This window comes from Taudactylus pleione, unplaced genomic scaffold (assembly GCF_031769625.1).
Source record: "Taudactylus pleione unplaced genomic scaffold, aTauple2 ptg000535l, whole genome shotgun sequence".
Classification (NCBI taxonomy): domain Eukaryota; kingdom Metazoa; phylum Chordata; class Amphibia; order Anura; family Myobatrachidae; genus Taudactylus; species Taudactylus pleione.
In genome coordinates this window covers 2,286,174-2,300,137 of record NW_028284937.1, presented here as the reverse complement: position 1 = coordinate 2,300,137, position 13,964 = coordinate 2,286,174, and the positions used below count along the sequence as shown (strand labels likewise).

Genomic DNA, 13,964 nt, shown 5'->3' with positions numbered 1-13,964 from the left:
ATCACTGCAGCCCAGCATACGCTGCTGTGTGCAGTGCTGCACTGGGAGACTGATCACGGCAGCAGCAGTCTCCCGTGTCTGTGGGAGGATCGATCACAATGATCGCACCCCCACTGGCTGGGAGGGAGGGGGAGGGGTGCCCTGCCTATTTTATCAGTCCCAAGCCCACCATTTCTGATGGCAGCCCTGGCTACATAACAATCTGTGCATGGGGCACACAGTGACAGTAATGAAGGCGCTGCTGCCACCAGTCTGTATAGTGCGGCTGGTTACAAAGTAATACAACTAGAACAGCTGAAATATAAATAATGTTGGCAGAAGTGATTTCATCATGGGCAAAACCGCCAGCAACAGCTTGCATACATATATCGCAAACACAGAAAATATTCACTGATAAGAGGCTGTTACCCAAAAAGTGGAAGAGGTCATTTCTCTGAATGATAGATTCCTGAATCAGCATGGATCGCAATTACAACCGCGTACGCAGATCGTCCAATTGTTGCATGCGTATGCACCGCACTGCGATTACACACGCAGACAGGCATCCATCGCAAAGTGAGTGACAGGCCATGAGCATTTGTGGGTGGTGACAGGAGAGTGGTTGCAGAAACGCAGGCGTGCGTGTCCATTTGAATGTCGCTGCATGGGCGTGCATAAATTAGCCACTGCGAATGCCTATGCAGCTTGAGTACTCACTGCGTGCGACAAGACTTGCAATTACTGTGACAGGTCACAGCTGCTGTAATCGTGTGACGGGCTGATGTTCTCCGATGTTACCAATGTATACGGAAGACTGCGATGTGGGAAAGCAGTAGTGGGCGTCTCTCTATGCTGGATGAGCTGTGACAGACATTAGCATATTTTTGCAGCAGCATTGCGTGCGATTATGCAGCTGTGCTCTCAATTGCGATCCGTGCTGAATCAGACCCTAAGATAACAATGCATCAATTAAGTTCTGAATATTACGCATATGCGATTTTAGTAAGAGACATCGTATCCATAATGTATCAATATTCTATAGAGGCTATTTAATATTGTATTCATTTGTGGAACATAATGCACTTACAACCATCAAAATGGGCGCGCAGCCACCTGCTCGGCGACACTTTCTGCAAGCTATACTTCTTATGGGAGGGGCAATCTTTCGCTCGTCATACGGGCCCCTGTATCCATAGGAGCAATTAGCTGTCATTCAAAGTGATGGACCGTTTGTTAACGAATCATGTTCAGATAAGACAAGGAGGCCGCTTCCGATTGGCTGACAGTACAAAGGACTATGCCATGGTGTCGGGGCAGGAAGGGGCGGAGAAATTGCGTCAGGATGACGGATGGAGAAGTCGGACATTTTGTGCTGATGAGGAAGCCATGTCCGAGGCTGATCTATCGCATAAGTAATTTTCTCCAAAGTAAAAAAGGAAATTGAGTGAAGACGATATCTGGGCGTCGACACCGTGAGGTAATGCCGGCTGTACAGGCGCCGGGGAGGGTGGGGGATTTCTCTAAGCATGGGAAGGGGGGATACACGCATAACGCCGCCTCTCTAGCACAGGGTGGTGGTCGCACAGGGCAGAGCAGTGTCCGTGTAGTGACGCAGCCTGCAGTTCATTAGAGGGACGTGATATTTTGTAGGAACATTCAGCCATAAACTAGTAAGTTATTGGGGCAGATGGATTAGGCTCTGGAAAGTGATACAGTGGAGAGTGATAAACGACCAGCCACTTAGCTCCTAACTGTCATTATTCAGACACAACCTGTAACATGACAGTTAGGAACTGAGTGGCTGGTCGTTTATCACTCCACTGTATCACTTTCCAGAGCCTAATCCATCTGCCCCTTATCCGATAAGCTGCCAGGCATAGGCAACTAGTCTGTGGCCATGGTGGTAGGTTATGGCGCAGTAAGGCACTCTGGAAATTGTATAATGTCAGATGCTAAGGTGGGATCATTGAATGAATGGTCAGAAAGCTACATTAAGGGGCCTATGTATCCAGCTTGTTTTCAGTCAAATTATTTAGAAACTGTAGTTCCTGCATCATTTATGAAGTGTAACGATGTACTTAAGGTGCCCACACACACAGCAATATTTTACAAAATCTGGCCGACTCCGAAACACATTGGAACGACAGGTCGAGTAAAATATGGCCAAATCCTGAGTAAATCGTGAGTCCTCACTCACGATCACGATGAACGTCCCCTCTGGTCGCACATCGCATCGTCAGATCTGACATGCAGTAGGGCAGATCTGACAATCTAGGACCCGATGCACTGTGAAAGCCTGGATGCAGGAGAGATCGTTTGAAGATTGGACACCAAATCGTGTGCAGATCGTGTGCAGAGCTGCCGGGAAGAGTTTCAAGGGAAATCGTACACATCGGCTGATCTTGTGCAGATCACTATGTGTGTGGGCACCTTTACAGCACAATGCAGGAGATTTCACAGAAATCTCCAGCAGAGTGCTAATTAATTAGCTTTGCGGACCTCAGTACCCGTTATTATCAATGTGGACTACAATCTGATTATGCCGGTGCCGGAATCCCGGCTCTGGCCTCTCGAAGTTAAGCAGTTGTGTTAGGCACTAGAGGGGCAAGGGTTAGGTTTAGGCTGCAGGGAGGCAGGGGAAGGAGAGTATACTTACCTCCTTCTTTCGGCATGCCGGCAGTCAGAATCATGACGCAGGAATCCCGACAGAATGAGTTCCATCTTTACCTCTGACTAACCCGTCTGACTTCTATGTACAAACTCTGAAAAACAAAGCTTTTTGGGAGTTGGGCACATTAGTGTAAGCTGATTTAAGCCTGTGGAGACTTAAAAGCAGTAGAGAGACCTTCCAATCTCTCCAGCTGGCAGCGCAAACTGATACTGTGCACATGTGCAATGTCGGCTTACCCCAGAGAAGTCATTTACAAACGTGAAAGACTTCGACCTAATGCCAGGAACATAACTCGCAGGGACAGTGGTTACCGCAACTGCTGTCCCTGCAAGTTTCTCTTAGTACATAGTGGGTATATTTTAATTTGAAATGAAAATATCCGGCATAAAACGGATCCTTAATCATGACAGTTCCGCAATTATTAGTACATAGGCCCCTGAGATGCTTCACATAACATGATTATGGGGGGAAAAATACAGGCAAAATATTTAAAAATGATGTCCAAAAAGGCTATATGATGGCTACAGCTAGCGGCACCTTAAATGTTTTACCACTGTTCTTTATTAGGAACAATTGATATTTATTCTTGTTAGATTTTAAGGGCAAGACGTAGCTGCGAAGTGTCCCGTAAAGGGATAATATTACGACGCAGCGCTCACCACCGATAAATAGATGCCATTCCTTAGGTGCTGTCAAGAGTGCCCTATTTATGGAACGGTGCCCTGTCATGCGCCAGACCTAGAAGAAACACAACTTCTATTGATTACAACCACCCCTGTATAAAAGCTATGTGTGAACAAACTCTTATTGCACCCTCTGAAGCATTATTTGGACAATTTAGCACTGCAGGAAGTAGTACACTCTGGTGGGGAAAAGCAATTAACAAAGCAAGACGGACCATTATAGCCGTTAAGTATAGGTCTGTTTTAGAGTGAAGCAATGAAAGCCAAGGTGTTAGTGAGTACAGGTTGAGTGGTAGTAAGAAAGCCATAGTTAAGATTGCAAAATAAGTGTCTTGCTTGGGCCATGAATCCTGCTAGTGGGCTACTGAAAACTAGAAGGTGGTCTTATGGGCCATCAAACATAACAAAATGCTTCTATGGTATATTTTTATCAACAATTGATTACTACTCTATGCTTTTATTTCAGAGTCAATTGTGAAATTAAAAATCGTAAAATTCAATAAAAACTGGAAAATGAGGGTGTCCTAAAACTTTTGACCAGTAGTGTCCTGTGTAGTGAGTGTAGTGCTACCTTTTTGGGAGTACCCTATCCAGTAACAATTGTGTTCCCTGTAAAGGCAGTACCACAAGGTTATCCTACCGATCCCAGGATCTCTCCACACTTCCTCATACATTGGCTATCACTACTGCCCACTGTAGCAGTTCTGTGCTGTCATGGATGCCCTGTGTGTCACCTTCCAATCTCTTGCCTCTGCTCAGCCCCTCGTCCAAGACCAGTGCAACCCATCCCCATGCTAACCAGCACCATCTAACCTGAGCAGCCCACAGACCGTTTCATTAGTTGGTTATTACACAGGAATAGGACCAGGACAAGATATGATCCAGAAGCTACGTCCTTGGCATCCACACATATTCTGACACTGTTATAGTTGTCAATAATCTGCATTTTAATAGTTATCCAGTTTGTATACAAGATGCTTAATGCTGCTGAAATTGTGGTGGTGGTGTATATGTAACCTTATTCATGTGCTGTCATGTAACAAAATAGTTTGTAGACTACAAGTATAGAATTACATAAATTGACTTATGCAGATATTGTTCTCTTTGGTTTATCTATAAATAGGACGCATGTCAAGTCTTCTCACAAACATTGCAATGGCTACTAATCTTGGAGAACAACTGAATCCTGAATGGTAAGTTTTTCCAATAAATACTTCATGTACGTTATAAAGTTTTTTGTTTTTTTTTACTATATCACATTACAATCTCCTCTTCTGGTACATTATATTTTATTATGGGTTCTATTTATAAAGAATGAGTGCTGTTGAATATCATAAAAGATTGCATAACTAGGTTGCGATATATCAGGAAGTTCAAGGGTTATTCATAGACACTCACCCGGTCTGCAAGTCATTGTGGAAGTCAGGTCCCCAGTGTTGTGCCTACCGGGAGCGGACCAGTAAAACCAAATCAATTCTATAAAAAAAAATACTAATGTGCATGCGCAGAGTAAATGTCACCAGGGATGGAGGCGGACATTTTATAGGTGGGATGCTAGTGTATTTGTTCCAGCCAGGAGACCTGTACAGTGCAGGGGTTAAAGAAGTCCCTGCTGCATGGGGGAGTAGAGAGAGGGCAAAGTTCATCAGCTGAAGCCTTTAGGACTTGGCAGAGAAACTTTAAATTTGGTGGAGGGGGCAGAAGAGTCCGGAGCTCACACTGGGGTTTGGCAGCTAGAAAACATCCGGCTGCTGCTAAAGGTGAGATTAATCACAGACTCCTGTCACTGCCCTTTGACTAGCCCGCCCTGCCATTGCCGGTACTCTGATCAGAATCTGGTTAGCAGGGAATGAGGTGAGTAATGGGAGCTCTGCTACTGGATAGTGATAGGGAGAAGGCAGAAATACAGCTGCTTTATATGGCGATAGATTCTGGATATGAGAAACTGAAAGCTGAGCTCTCCGTTCTTTGATTTGCAGCAGGCGGCTTACCCGATAGTAGTGCCTTGGGAAGTGAAATGTGCACTAATTAGAGGCACCGCTGGGGAAATCTGACATTTCTCCACGGTAATCCCTTCTCTGAACAGTGAAAAGCCACGTTATCACAGGGGAGGAGTGATGGCTTTTCACTGCTTTATGAATAGAGCCCTTAAAGGGCCGTCTACCAGTTTTCTACAACGATCCTTTCTCCAGTTTGCACTCTATTATACCCTGCTCACAGTTAGGGAGTATCTATATTCATTAACTAACTGAAACTGGACCTACACTAATTATCTACTGATTGCAATCTGAGTTAATAGGTAGGGTTACAAGCTTTCTATTCTGATCACTGTGGGGGGCTGGAGGTCTGTTTCAGCTTTTTACTCCTAGGAGGTATGGGGAGGTAAGACATACAAAAGTGATGGGCCCTGCCCGTTTTCTAAATTGCTGTATTCGACCTAACCCTATCCATGCTGACTTGCCGAGCTCATAAGAGGAGGCCACCCGTTTCATGATAGGAGGACGTTTGTGCCACCCCCTCCTGTACTGAGGAGAGACTGGGGGTTGGACTTAGATGCCTGGATGCTTTTCCCGACTATAGCGCAGAGGATTTTTTTTTCCACCGTCTGGGTCCTTCTGGAATATTGACTCTGCTACGCCCCTGTTAGGAGAGACTGGGGGCTGAGATGGATTTATCCCGCACAGCAGCCTCTGCGGTAATTAGATTTTTTTTTTTGTGACTTACAACATGTATGTGTTTGGGCTATCGCTAAGTAAGCATGTCTCATAATCCCGTGACCTGAGATAACATTTAGTCAATGGTGACATCTGTTTTTTTTACATTCTGTTCTTAATGTGCATAAACTTTGCCTACAGGGTTCAGCAATACAGTACAAGCAGAGATAATGGTTTAGACGCCCCGATGCATGAGAATCCTGAGTGGGAGAAAGCGCGGCAAGCGTTGGCAAGCATCAGTAAGGCCAATAGTGCTGCTGCTGCCAGTAAGGAATCAAGTGATGGGCAAGCTAATGCACAGGTAATGTCATAGTAACAGTAATTACTAATAAGTGACCTCTGTAATAATACTTTTAGTATTGGCAAAGTTACATACAGCGCCTAGTCACAGTTAATCATAAAACAGATTTACCTGCGCAGTCTGCTATAAAGTAGTAAAATTAGCTTTTTGCAAATTAGTGTTTTCAGTTAGTTATGTAAAAGGCCGTTATAGTTCCCAACTTCATGGTAATCACTCAATTGCTGACTCTAAATTCTAATTTTAGAGTAATGGTGTGGACGACTGAACGATATCGTTATCGTTCAGTCGTTGACTTTATCGTCCATTTTTTCACCTGGACTATAACTGCCAACAATGCTCGTTGCCGCAGGTTGTTCATCTTTATCGTTCATCTGGCAAACATGCAGGCCAACCTAACGATATTGTCAGGTTGCTGCATGTTGGGGAATGGGGGAGAGAACCCGTCACTGTACGATATCGTTAATGATATCGTTCAGCGGGTGTGCTCAATGTCATGAACGACACTGAGCACACCCTGCCAGGGATACACTAGACGATATCGCTCAGGGAGCATATCGTCTAGTGTGTATGCTCCTTTAAGTTTTCATACTTGTAGCCAGTTATATTTGTAAATATAAGAAGCATACCACATTTTTCATGTTACTGAAATGTTTGTAAAGTCAGCAAATTGTTTTTGTTCCCCAGCAGTATTCAACATCACAGGGGGATGCGTCTATGCAGCAGCAGTATTTTCAGTGGTATTCCCAGTATAATTACCCATATGCTTACAACTACTATTACCCAATGGTATGTATCCATTTTATCTTCTGTTCATTGCCAACAAAACCATAAAGCTATTGTTTTTGTAAGATTAAACGTCCTGGTATGTAATTGCTAATGGCCTGGAGAAATATAGTTTGGGGAATTCAGGGGAGTTGATGAACTGTGGTAAACATATCAATTGAAATTCATTTGTTTTCTTTGCATCTCAAATTCCTAACGTACATGTTAGCAACACCTTTATAAAAATGTGTTACACATCTAGGGTACTACTTGTGTTAATCAGAAAGATATTAATAAAAACTACTTTCAACAGATAAGATCTGGACTGAGTGAACTAGCCATCAGATACGTGGTAGTGCCTAGCATTGGGGTCCGGATGACTGGTGGACAGTAAAAAGGTTGACACAATTGGTCAACAGGCAATAGGCCGACAGGTATCAAAGGTTGACAGTGTAAAAGACTGACCAGGACAAATGCCAGGCACTACTGTCCACAAAAAAAAAAAAAAAAAAAAAACAGTGGCGCTATAAGTCTACACAATCATGTTGTACAAAACTAAAAAGCCGCGTAGGTGTTGTCATTAGACATAAATGTTTTAGTTTTGTTCACATATAATGTTTAAAAATACACACACATCCTAAACCACAGTTTAGGGAAAAATGCTTGTACAGCTAGAATTGCTTCTAGACATTTATCAATATTCTGCAACTTTAAGATCCATTCATGCTACAATCTTGATACAATGTAATAATACAATTCCTATTCAGCTAGAATCCATATTAGCTACTTTTGTAGCTGGAAATAAAATGACCAAAGATCACACACAGTCAATATAGATTTTGCCTCGTTAGGTCTGATAATTATATCTGGATAACTGGAATGGATGGGATAAAACCACTGGGGATATGGTAGTGGCTGACAATATTTTTGATAGAATTAGTGTTGAATAATGAAACTCTGTAAATCAGACAGCGATATTGGGGTGGGCTCTGCAGTGATGTAATGTCATTAGAGGTGTGTAGTAAAATATAACTCACACCCATAAAAGAGTGTGATGTGTGGGTGTCTCTACCAGCGCTGATGTACGTAAAAGCAGTGCAATGTGGTAATGTCCCGCTTCGGGAAAAAAATGCAGGTGGATGGTGTCTGTATTCCAACTTACCCACAGCCTGACGTGTATTTACAACACTGAGGATGCCATCTGCAGTGCACTGGTGTCCCTTCTTCTAGGGGAAATGCCAGATATCGCCCCAAAACACCGGCAGTCGCTGGTCCAAATGGTCTCAACAGGCCCACATCAAGCTGGTAGCACGGAGGGAGTCCTCGGAAAGTGCGCTGTCAGTCAAATGATTAGATTAACTGATTACTCCTACTTAAATGTGAAAGGCACACTTTATTTTTGCAGGGAAACATTTTGGATTTGTTGCTAAAGCTGAAACTCCTATGCTTCACAACAGTGCCTCAAATTCATAACTTACATCAGTGCCCCAATTTATAAAGACTCATAGCAGTGGCCACAGTTAGTGATATGCCATACATCAGTGCCCAAATATTATAAAATGCCTTGGAAAAGTGCCCTAAATGAAACATGCCACACTATAATGCACTCCATACATAATATGCCACACTATAATGCCCCGCCACGCACAATGCCACATTATAGTGCCCCCATATGCCACATTATAGTGCCCCCCATACATCATATGCCACACTACTCTGCCCCCCCTCCCCAACCATACATGATATGCCATGCTACTCTGCCGCGCCCCCCCCCATACATAATGTCCCCTATATATAATGTTCCCCACAGCCGAGCCTCCCATACATAATGCTCTCCGGGAGGCAGGGGTAGTGTAAACCTCCTCCAATTCAAGCAGCTCTTGTCCGGAACTCAGCATGGTTCTCCTGAAGGGTGCTAGGTGCATTTTCATGTGTGCTAAAACAAACTAGTACGAACCCTAAAATGCTCTTACTTTGTTTTTCTTAATGTTCCATGACCAATGCAAAAATTATATACAACTGGATGGTTATGACAAACTTGGAGGTGTAAGATCTGTATTAAATTGATTAAATTCTGCATTTACAGAATATGTATGGTGGATATGGTAATCCTGGACAGTATGGGATGTCTAACACTTACCAAGCACCCACGTCACAGACCCATGGAGTTGCCCAGCATCCAGGAAATCTAAATCAGGTGTGTTGAAGTAATTTTCTCCTATGGTGTTGCATTGCCGTGCTTTTTGTGTGTAATAATGACCTGCATTGATTTGTGCACTTGTAATTAAGGCATTATCGACAACATCTTATTCACCCTCTTGGGTGGCCCTGGTACCTTGGTGTTGGAGTTGGGCACTTAAAATTAAGAGAGGTTATGGCTGAAGCTTGTAAGCGTACCTTACCATAGGAAAAGCTTTGGGATGTCCCCATGGTAGCAATGTCCCCCAAGAAGATGAATGATAAAACAGGGTTTTACTTGAATTAAGGCCTTTTCTCTGAATCCATTGTGGGACATTAGACTCCCACCCTTTACTCTCTAACTGGGTCTATTTATTAAGTTTGATAAATCCTTTTTCTATTTCAGGGTCCATAGGGGGTCCACAGGGTTGACCTTGGGGTATAGCTGGATCTGGATCCACGGGCACCACGCAGTTAAAGCTTTGCTGCTCCCAGGATGCACTTGGGTTCGTCCTCCTCTATACCCCGCCCCCGAGCCACAGGCACCTCAGTTTTAGTTGGTGCCCGGCCGGAGTCGGGTCACCCTGGGCAGTGGGGCTGCATAAGCAGCCCCATAGCTTTATTTTTATTAAGAAGATTTTATTTATTTATTTTTACTTCTTAAGAGCGGCAGCATCAGACTGTACATCTGGACGTCCACGCTGCCGCTCCAACAGCCCCACTGGCGCTGCAACGCCAGTACTGTTCTGGGGATCGCAGCGGGACCCCGGAGTCAGTACTAGCGTGGCTCCGGGACATCCCACAGACTGCTGCCGGACGCACGGGGCCAGGTAAGCGGGGGAAACAGGCAGTCTTCAGCCGCTGGTCTCTGGGGACAGACCGGCGGCGCTAGTAGTGGCGGCGGGCTCCCCCTCTTCAGGAATACCCCGCGTGACCGCTGGACCACCAGGGTGTAAGTACCGGAAGGGAACCGGCATCCCTGGGGGTTAATTACTAGCCAGGGGAGGCAGCCTTCCCTGCTTTAGCGGCTCCTCCCCTCAGCCCAGCGCGCCTTCTCTCATGCGTGCTGGCGTCGCTGGGCTGTTGTCCCTCTCGGCCACTCCTCAGAGCTCTCCGGCGGCCATCTTCTCAAGGCAGCGACGCAGAGCTCCCAGGCGGTATCCAATAGACCGGTCCCCCTGCGTACCTCTCCCCCTGCAAAGGACAGTGTTCGCAGCGCTATAGCCCTCCCAGACACTGAATCTAGGAGGTTGATTGTAGCTGAAGATGCAGTGAGTATTACTTCCTGCATGGTATGTGACTTTTGCTAGTGCTGCCTGTCTGTGCTCATTTCTACTTTCTGTCAGCTTATACCTATCCCTTTCCTTCTCCTACGGTCTGCAGGTGTGTGGGGGAGGGGTGTTTTTTCTGTGTACCTCACTTCTATAGATCTACGTATTTGTGAGATCCGTCACATACAGTGGGGTGCTACTCAGTTCCATATTGTGGGCTGTTTGTGTTGCATACTTGGGAGTGCGCAGGTGTTATACGCCTCACCTCGTTTCGGTGATACATTTTTATTGCAAAAGTTTTGTGTCATGTCTGATGAGGAGAATGAGCGCTCCGTGGCTCCTGTGTTGTTTTCCTGCCGACGCTGTTCGCAGGAGTTGATGGGGCGGATTTGTCTCAGGGCGGTCTGTGCGGGCGGTGCCAGCTGGTACCTGGTCCCTCTAAACCCCCGGTGGCGCAGGATCCTCCTTGGGTGATGTTTACACAAGTGCTGGCGTTGATCGCGGGCCTGTTTGCGGTCCCTTCTAAGGTGTTGCCCCAGCCTTACCATCCCCCGTTCCCCGGGTGTTACGCGTCTGGTGCAGTCTCCTCCCGGTTCTCAAACTGTGGGTCCTTATGCGGAATTGCCTGTATACGTGCAATCTCCCACGGTGACGCAGCAGTTGATGGTACCCTTTCAGGGTTATCCTCAAACGGTACCCCCTCCCTGGGTGGATGTCTTCTCCAGCTCTGTTCAGAGCCTGGCGGCCTCGTCATCGGCTTTTCAGTCAATTTTACACAGTGATTTGCCCCCAAAGGCGTCCAAGCGACCTGTTTCGGCTTCACTGGCGGCGCAGTTCACGGACACGGACGTGTCTTCGGATGACGGAGAGATCCATGAAGACTCTGACTCGGATGCCGGGGCCCAGGAGGTGGAGGCTAAGTCCTCCATTAATGTGCCGGCATTGGTTAGGGCGGTGCGGGCCATCCTTCATATAGAGGAGGATGCGCCGGCTCCCAGGTCGAAGTACCCTAATTTTGAAAAGGCCAAAGTAGCTTCGACTGTTTTTCCCCTGTCCGACCAGTTGACGGATCATATGGCTAGGCCTGGCAGTTGCCCAGCAAGAGATTCCAACCGCAGAAACGGTTGGCTTCAAACTATCCTTTTCCTGGGGCTCATTGCAGGAAATGGGAAACTCCGCCTGCGGTGGATTCCCATGTCACCCGCTTAATTAAAAGCGCTACGCTGCCTTTGCCGTCGATATCCTCCCTGAAAGATCCCATGGACAGGAAAGTGGAGACTTGTTTAAAGTCTATCTGCACTCTCTCTCGGGGGCAGTGGCCCGTCCGTCCATGGCCATCTCTTGGGTGGCTAAGGCCATCGAGAGCTGGGCCAACGCTTTGGAGGATACCTTTCCGGATGATGCTCCGGAGATCCAGAGAGCGTTGAAAGGACAAATGAAGGATGCGGCTTCCTACATTGGGGAAGCATCGTTGGATGCAAGCCTACTGACCTCTAGGGTGTCGGCTGCAGCTGTGTCGGCGCGTCGGTCCTTGTGGCTGCGGGCTTGGAGAGCTGACTCCAAAAAGGGCCTGGAGGCCTTACCTTTTAATGGAGAGTTGCTTTTTGGTCCAGACTTGGACAAAATAGTGGATGCTCTAGCTAAGTCTAAATCAGCCTTCCTCCCTTCGGCTTCTGCGCCTACCAAGGTACGGAGCTCTGCCTTTCGGTCCTTTCGGGTTCAGGGCAAGGCCAAAGGTCAGTCCTTCCCGAGGCAGTCGGCGACCAAGGCCGCTTCTAAGCCAAAGAAGCAGGCTTGGAGTGCCAGGCGCCCTTCTTCCAAGCCAGAAGATAAGCCTTCTGCCTGATGGGACGGGCCTCCCTCTGGGGGACCCCAGAGTGGGAGGCCGACTTCTTCTATTTGCTAGTGCTGGCACAATACCACCACGGATGCCTGGGTTCGAGAAGTGGTCTCCCAGGGGTACGCCCTGTCTTTTCGGCACAGACCGCCCCACCAGTTTTTTTGCACAAGTCCTTCTCAGGACAAGACCAAGACTTTACAGATTCAGGAAGCTATAGAGTCCTTGCTGAAAGCAGGGGTCATTGTTCCCGTTCCTCAATTACAACGAGGGACGGGGTACTATTCTGTTTCTGGTGCAGAAACCCAATGGTTCTCATCGCCCTATCCTCAATTTGAAGTCTCTGAACAAATTCCTCAGAGTTCCCAAATTCAGGATGGAAACGTTACGTTCCATCATTCTGGCGATGGAACCTGGGGATTACATGGTCTCCCTGCATATCCAAGACGCCTATCTCCATGTTCCGATAGCACCTTCGCACCAGCGGCATCTGAGGTTCGCTATCCTTCAACATGATTATCAGTTCCGGGCGCTACCCTTTGGCCTCTCCACGGCACCGAGGGTATTCACAAACATTATGGCGGTCATGGCCGCACATCTTCGGAACCAGAATGTACGGCTGCTGCCGTATCTGGACGACCTCCTATTGCTGGCGAGCTCCCCGGAGGTACTGCTTCAACATATCCACCTAACGATCGCTTGCTTGCAAACATGCGGGTGGTTGATAAATTGGAGAAAGTCCTCCCTGATTCCATCACAGCGGATGGTTCATTTGGGAGCCCTGCTGGATTCTCGTCAGCAAAGGATCTTCCTGACTCTGGAGAAGGTCTCCTCCCTACAGCTGCGGATACACAGTTGCCTGAGCAGTTGCCACCTGTCGGTCCATTCGGCTATGAGAGTTCTGGGGTCCATGGTGTCGACATTCGACATGGTGGAATTTGCCCAGTTCCATTCCCGGCCCCTGCAGGGGCTGATTCTATCGGAATGGAACGGGTTACCTTACCGGATCCGCTCTCAGATGCTGGTGTTGTCCCCGGAGGTTCGGCAGTCTTTGGCTTGGTGGCTTCAGACAGCTCATCTGATCGAGGGGCGCCCCTTTTGGATCCCGGACTGGGTCCTGCTCACGACGAATGCCAGTCTCTGGGGTTGGGGGGCAGTGACCGGATCATTGTCGCTTCAGGGTCGTTGGTCTGCGGAAGAAGCACTTCTCCCCATCAACATCCTGGAACTGCGGGCAGTATACAGGGCCCTGCAGTCGTCCGGCCCCGCTCTTCACGGAAGGGTAGTTCAGGTGCAGTCCGACAACGCCACCACGGTGGCATATCAACCACCAAGGAGGAACTCTCAGTCGGGTAGCGATGTCGGAGATGTCTCGCATCCTTGCTTGGGCGGAGTGCCACATTCCACCGATCTCGGCAGTCTTCATTCCCGGAGTCCTCAATTGGGAGGCGGACTTCCTCAGCCGTTACGACGTGCATCCCGGATAATGGTCGCTTCATCCAGAGGTCTTTCAGCTACTCGTGGACAGATGGGGGCTGCCGGAGCTGGACTTGATGGCCTCCCGTCAC

General features: G+C 47.3%; 1 protein-coding gene across 3 annotated transcripts in view; it reads left to right on the top strand.

Annotated features, from left to right (window-relative positions):
- The first annotated feature begins 1,331 nt into the window (after positions 1 to 1,331).
- Positions 1,332 to 13,964, top strand: part of LENG8 (leukocyte receptor cluster member 8) — a 49,847-nt gene continuing 37,214 nt past the window's right edge. For 2 of the 3 annotated variants that reach the window (XM_088450916.1, XM_088450914.1), the window contains exons 1-5: positions 1,332 to 1,456; positions 4,457 to 4,526; positions 6,189 to 6,348; positions 7,033 to 7,134; positions 9,197 to 9,307. In XM_088450916.1, the coding sequence (XP_088307042.1) occupies positions 4,462 to 4,526; positions 6,189 to 6,348; positions 7,033 to 7,134; positions 9,197 to 9,307 (438 nt within the window). In that variant the 5' untranslated portion in view covers positions 1,332 to 1,456; positions 4,457 to 4,461. The remainder of the gene's footprint in view (positions 1,457 to 4,456; positions 4,527 to 6,188; positions 6,349 to 7,032; positions 7,135 to 9,196; positions 9,308 to 13,964) is intronic. The other variant, XM_088450915.1, reaches the window with a different exon arrangement.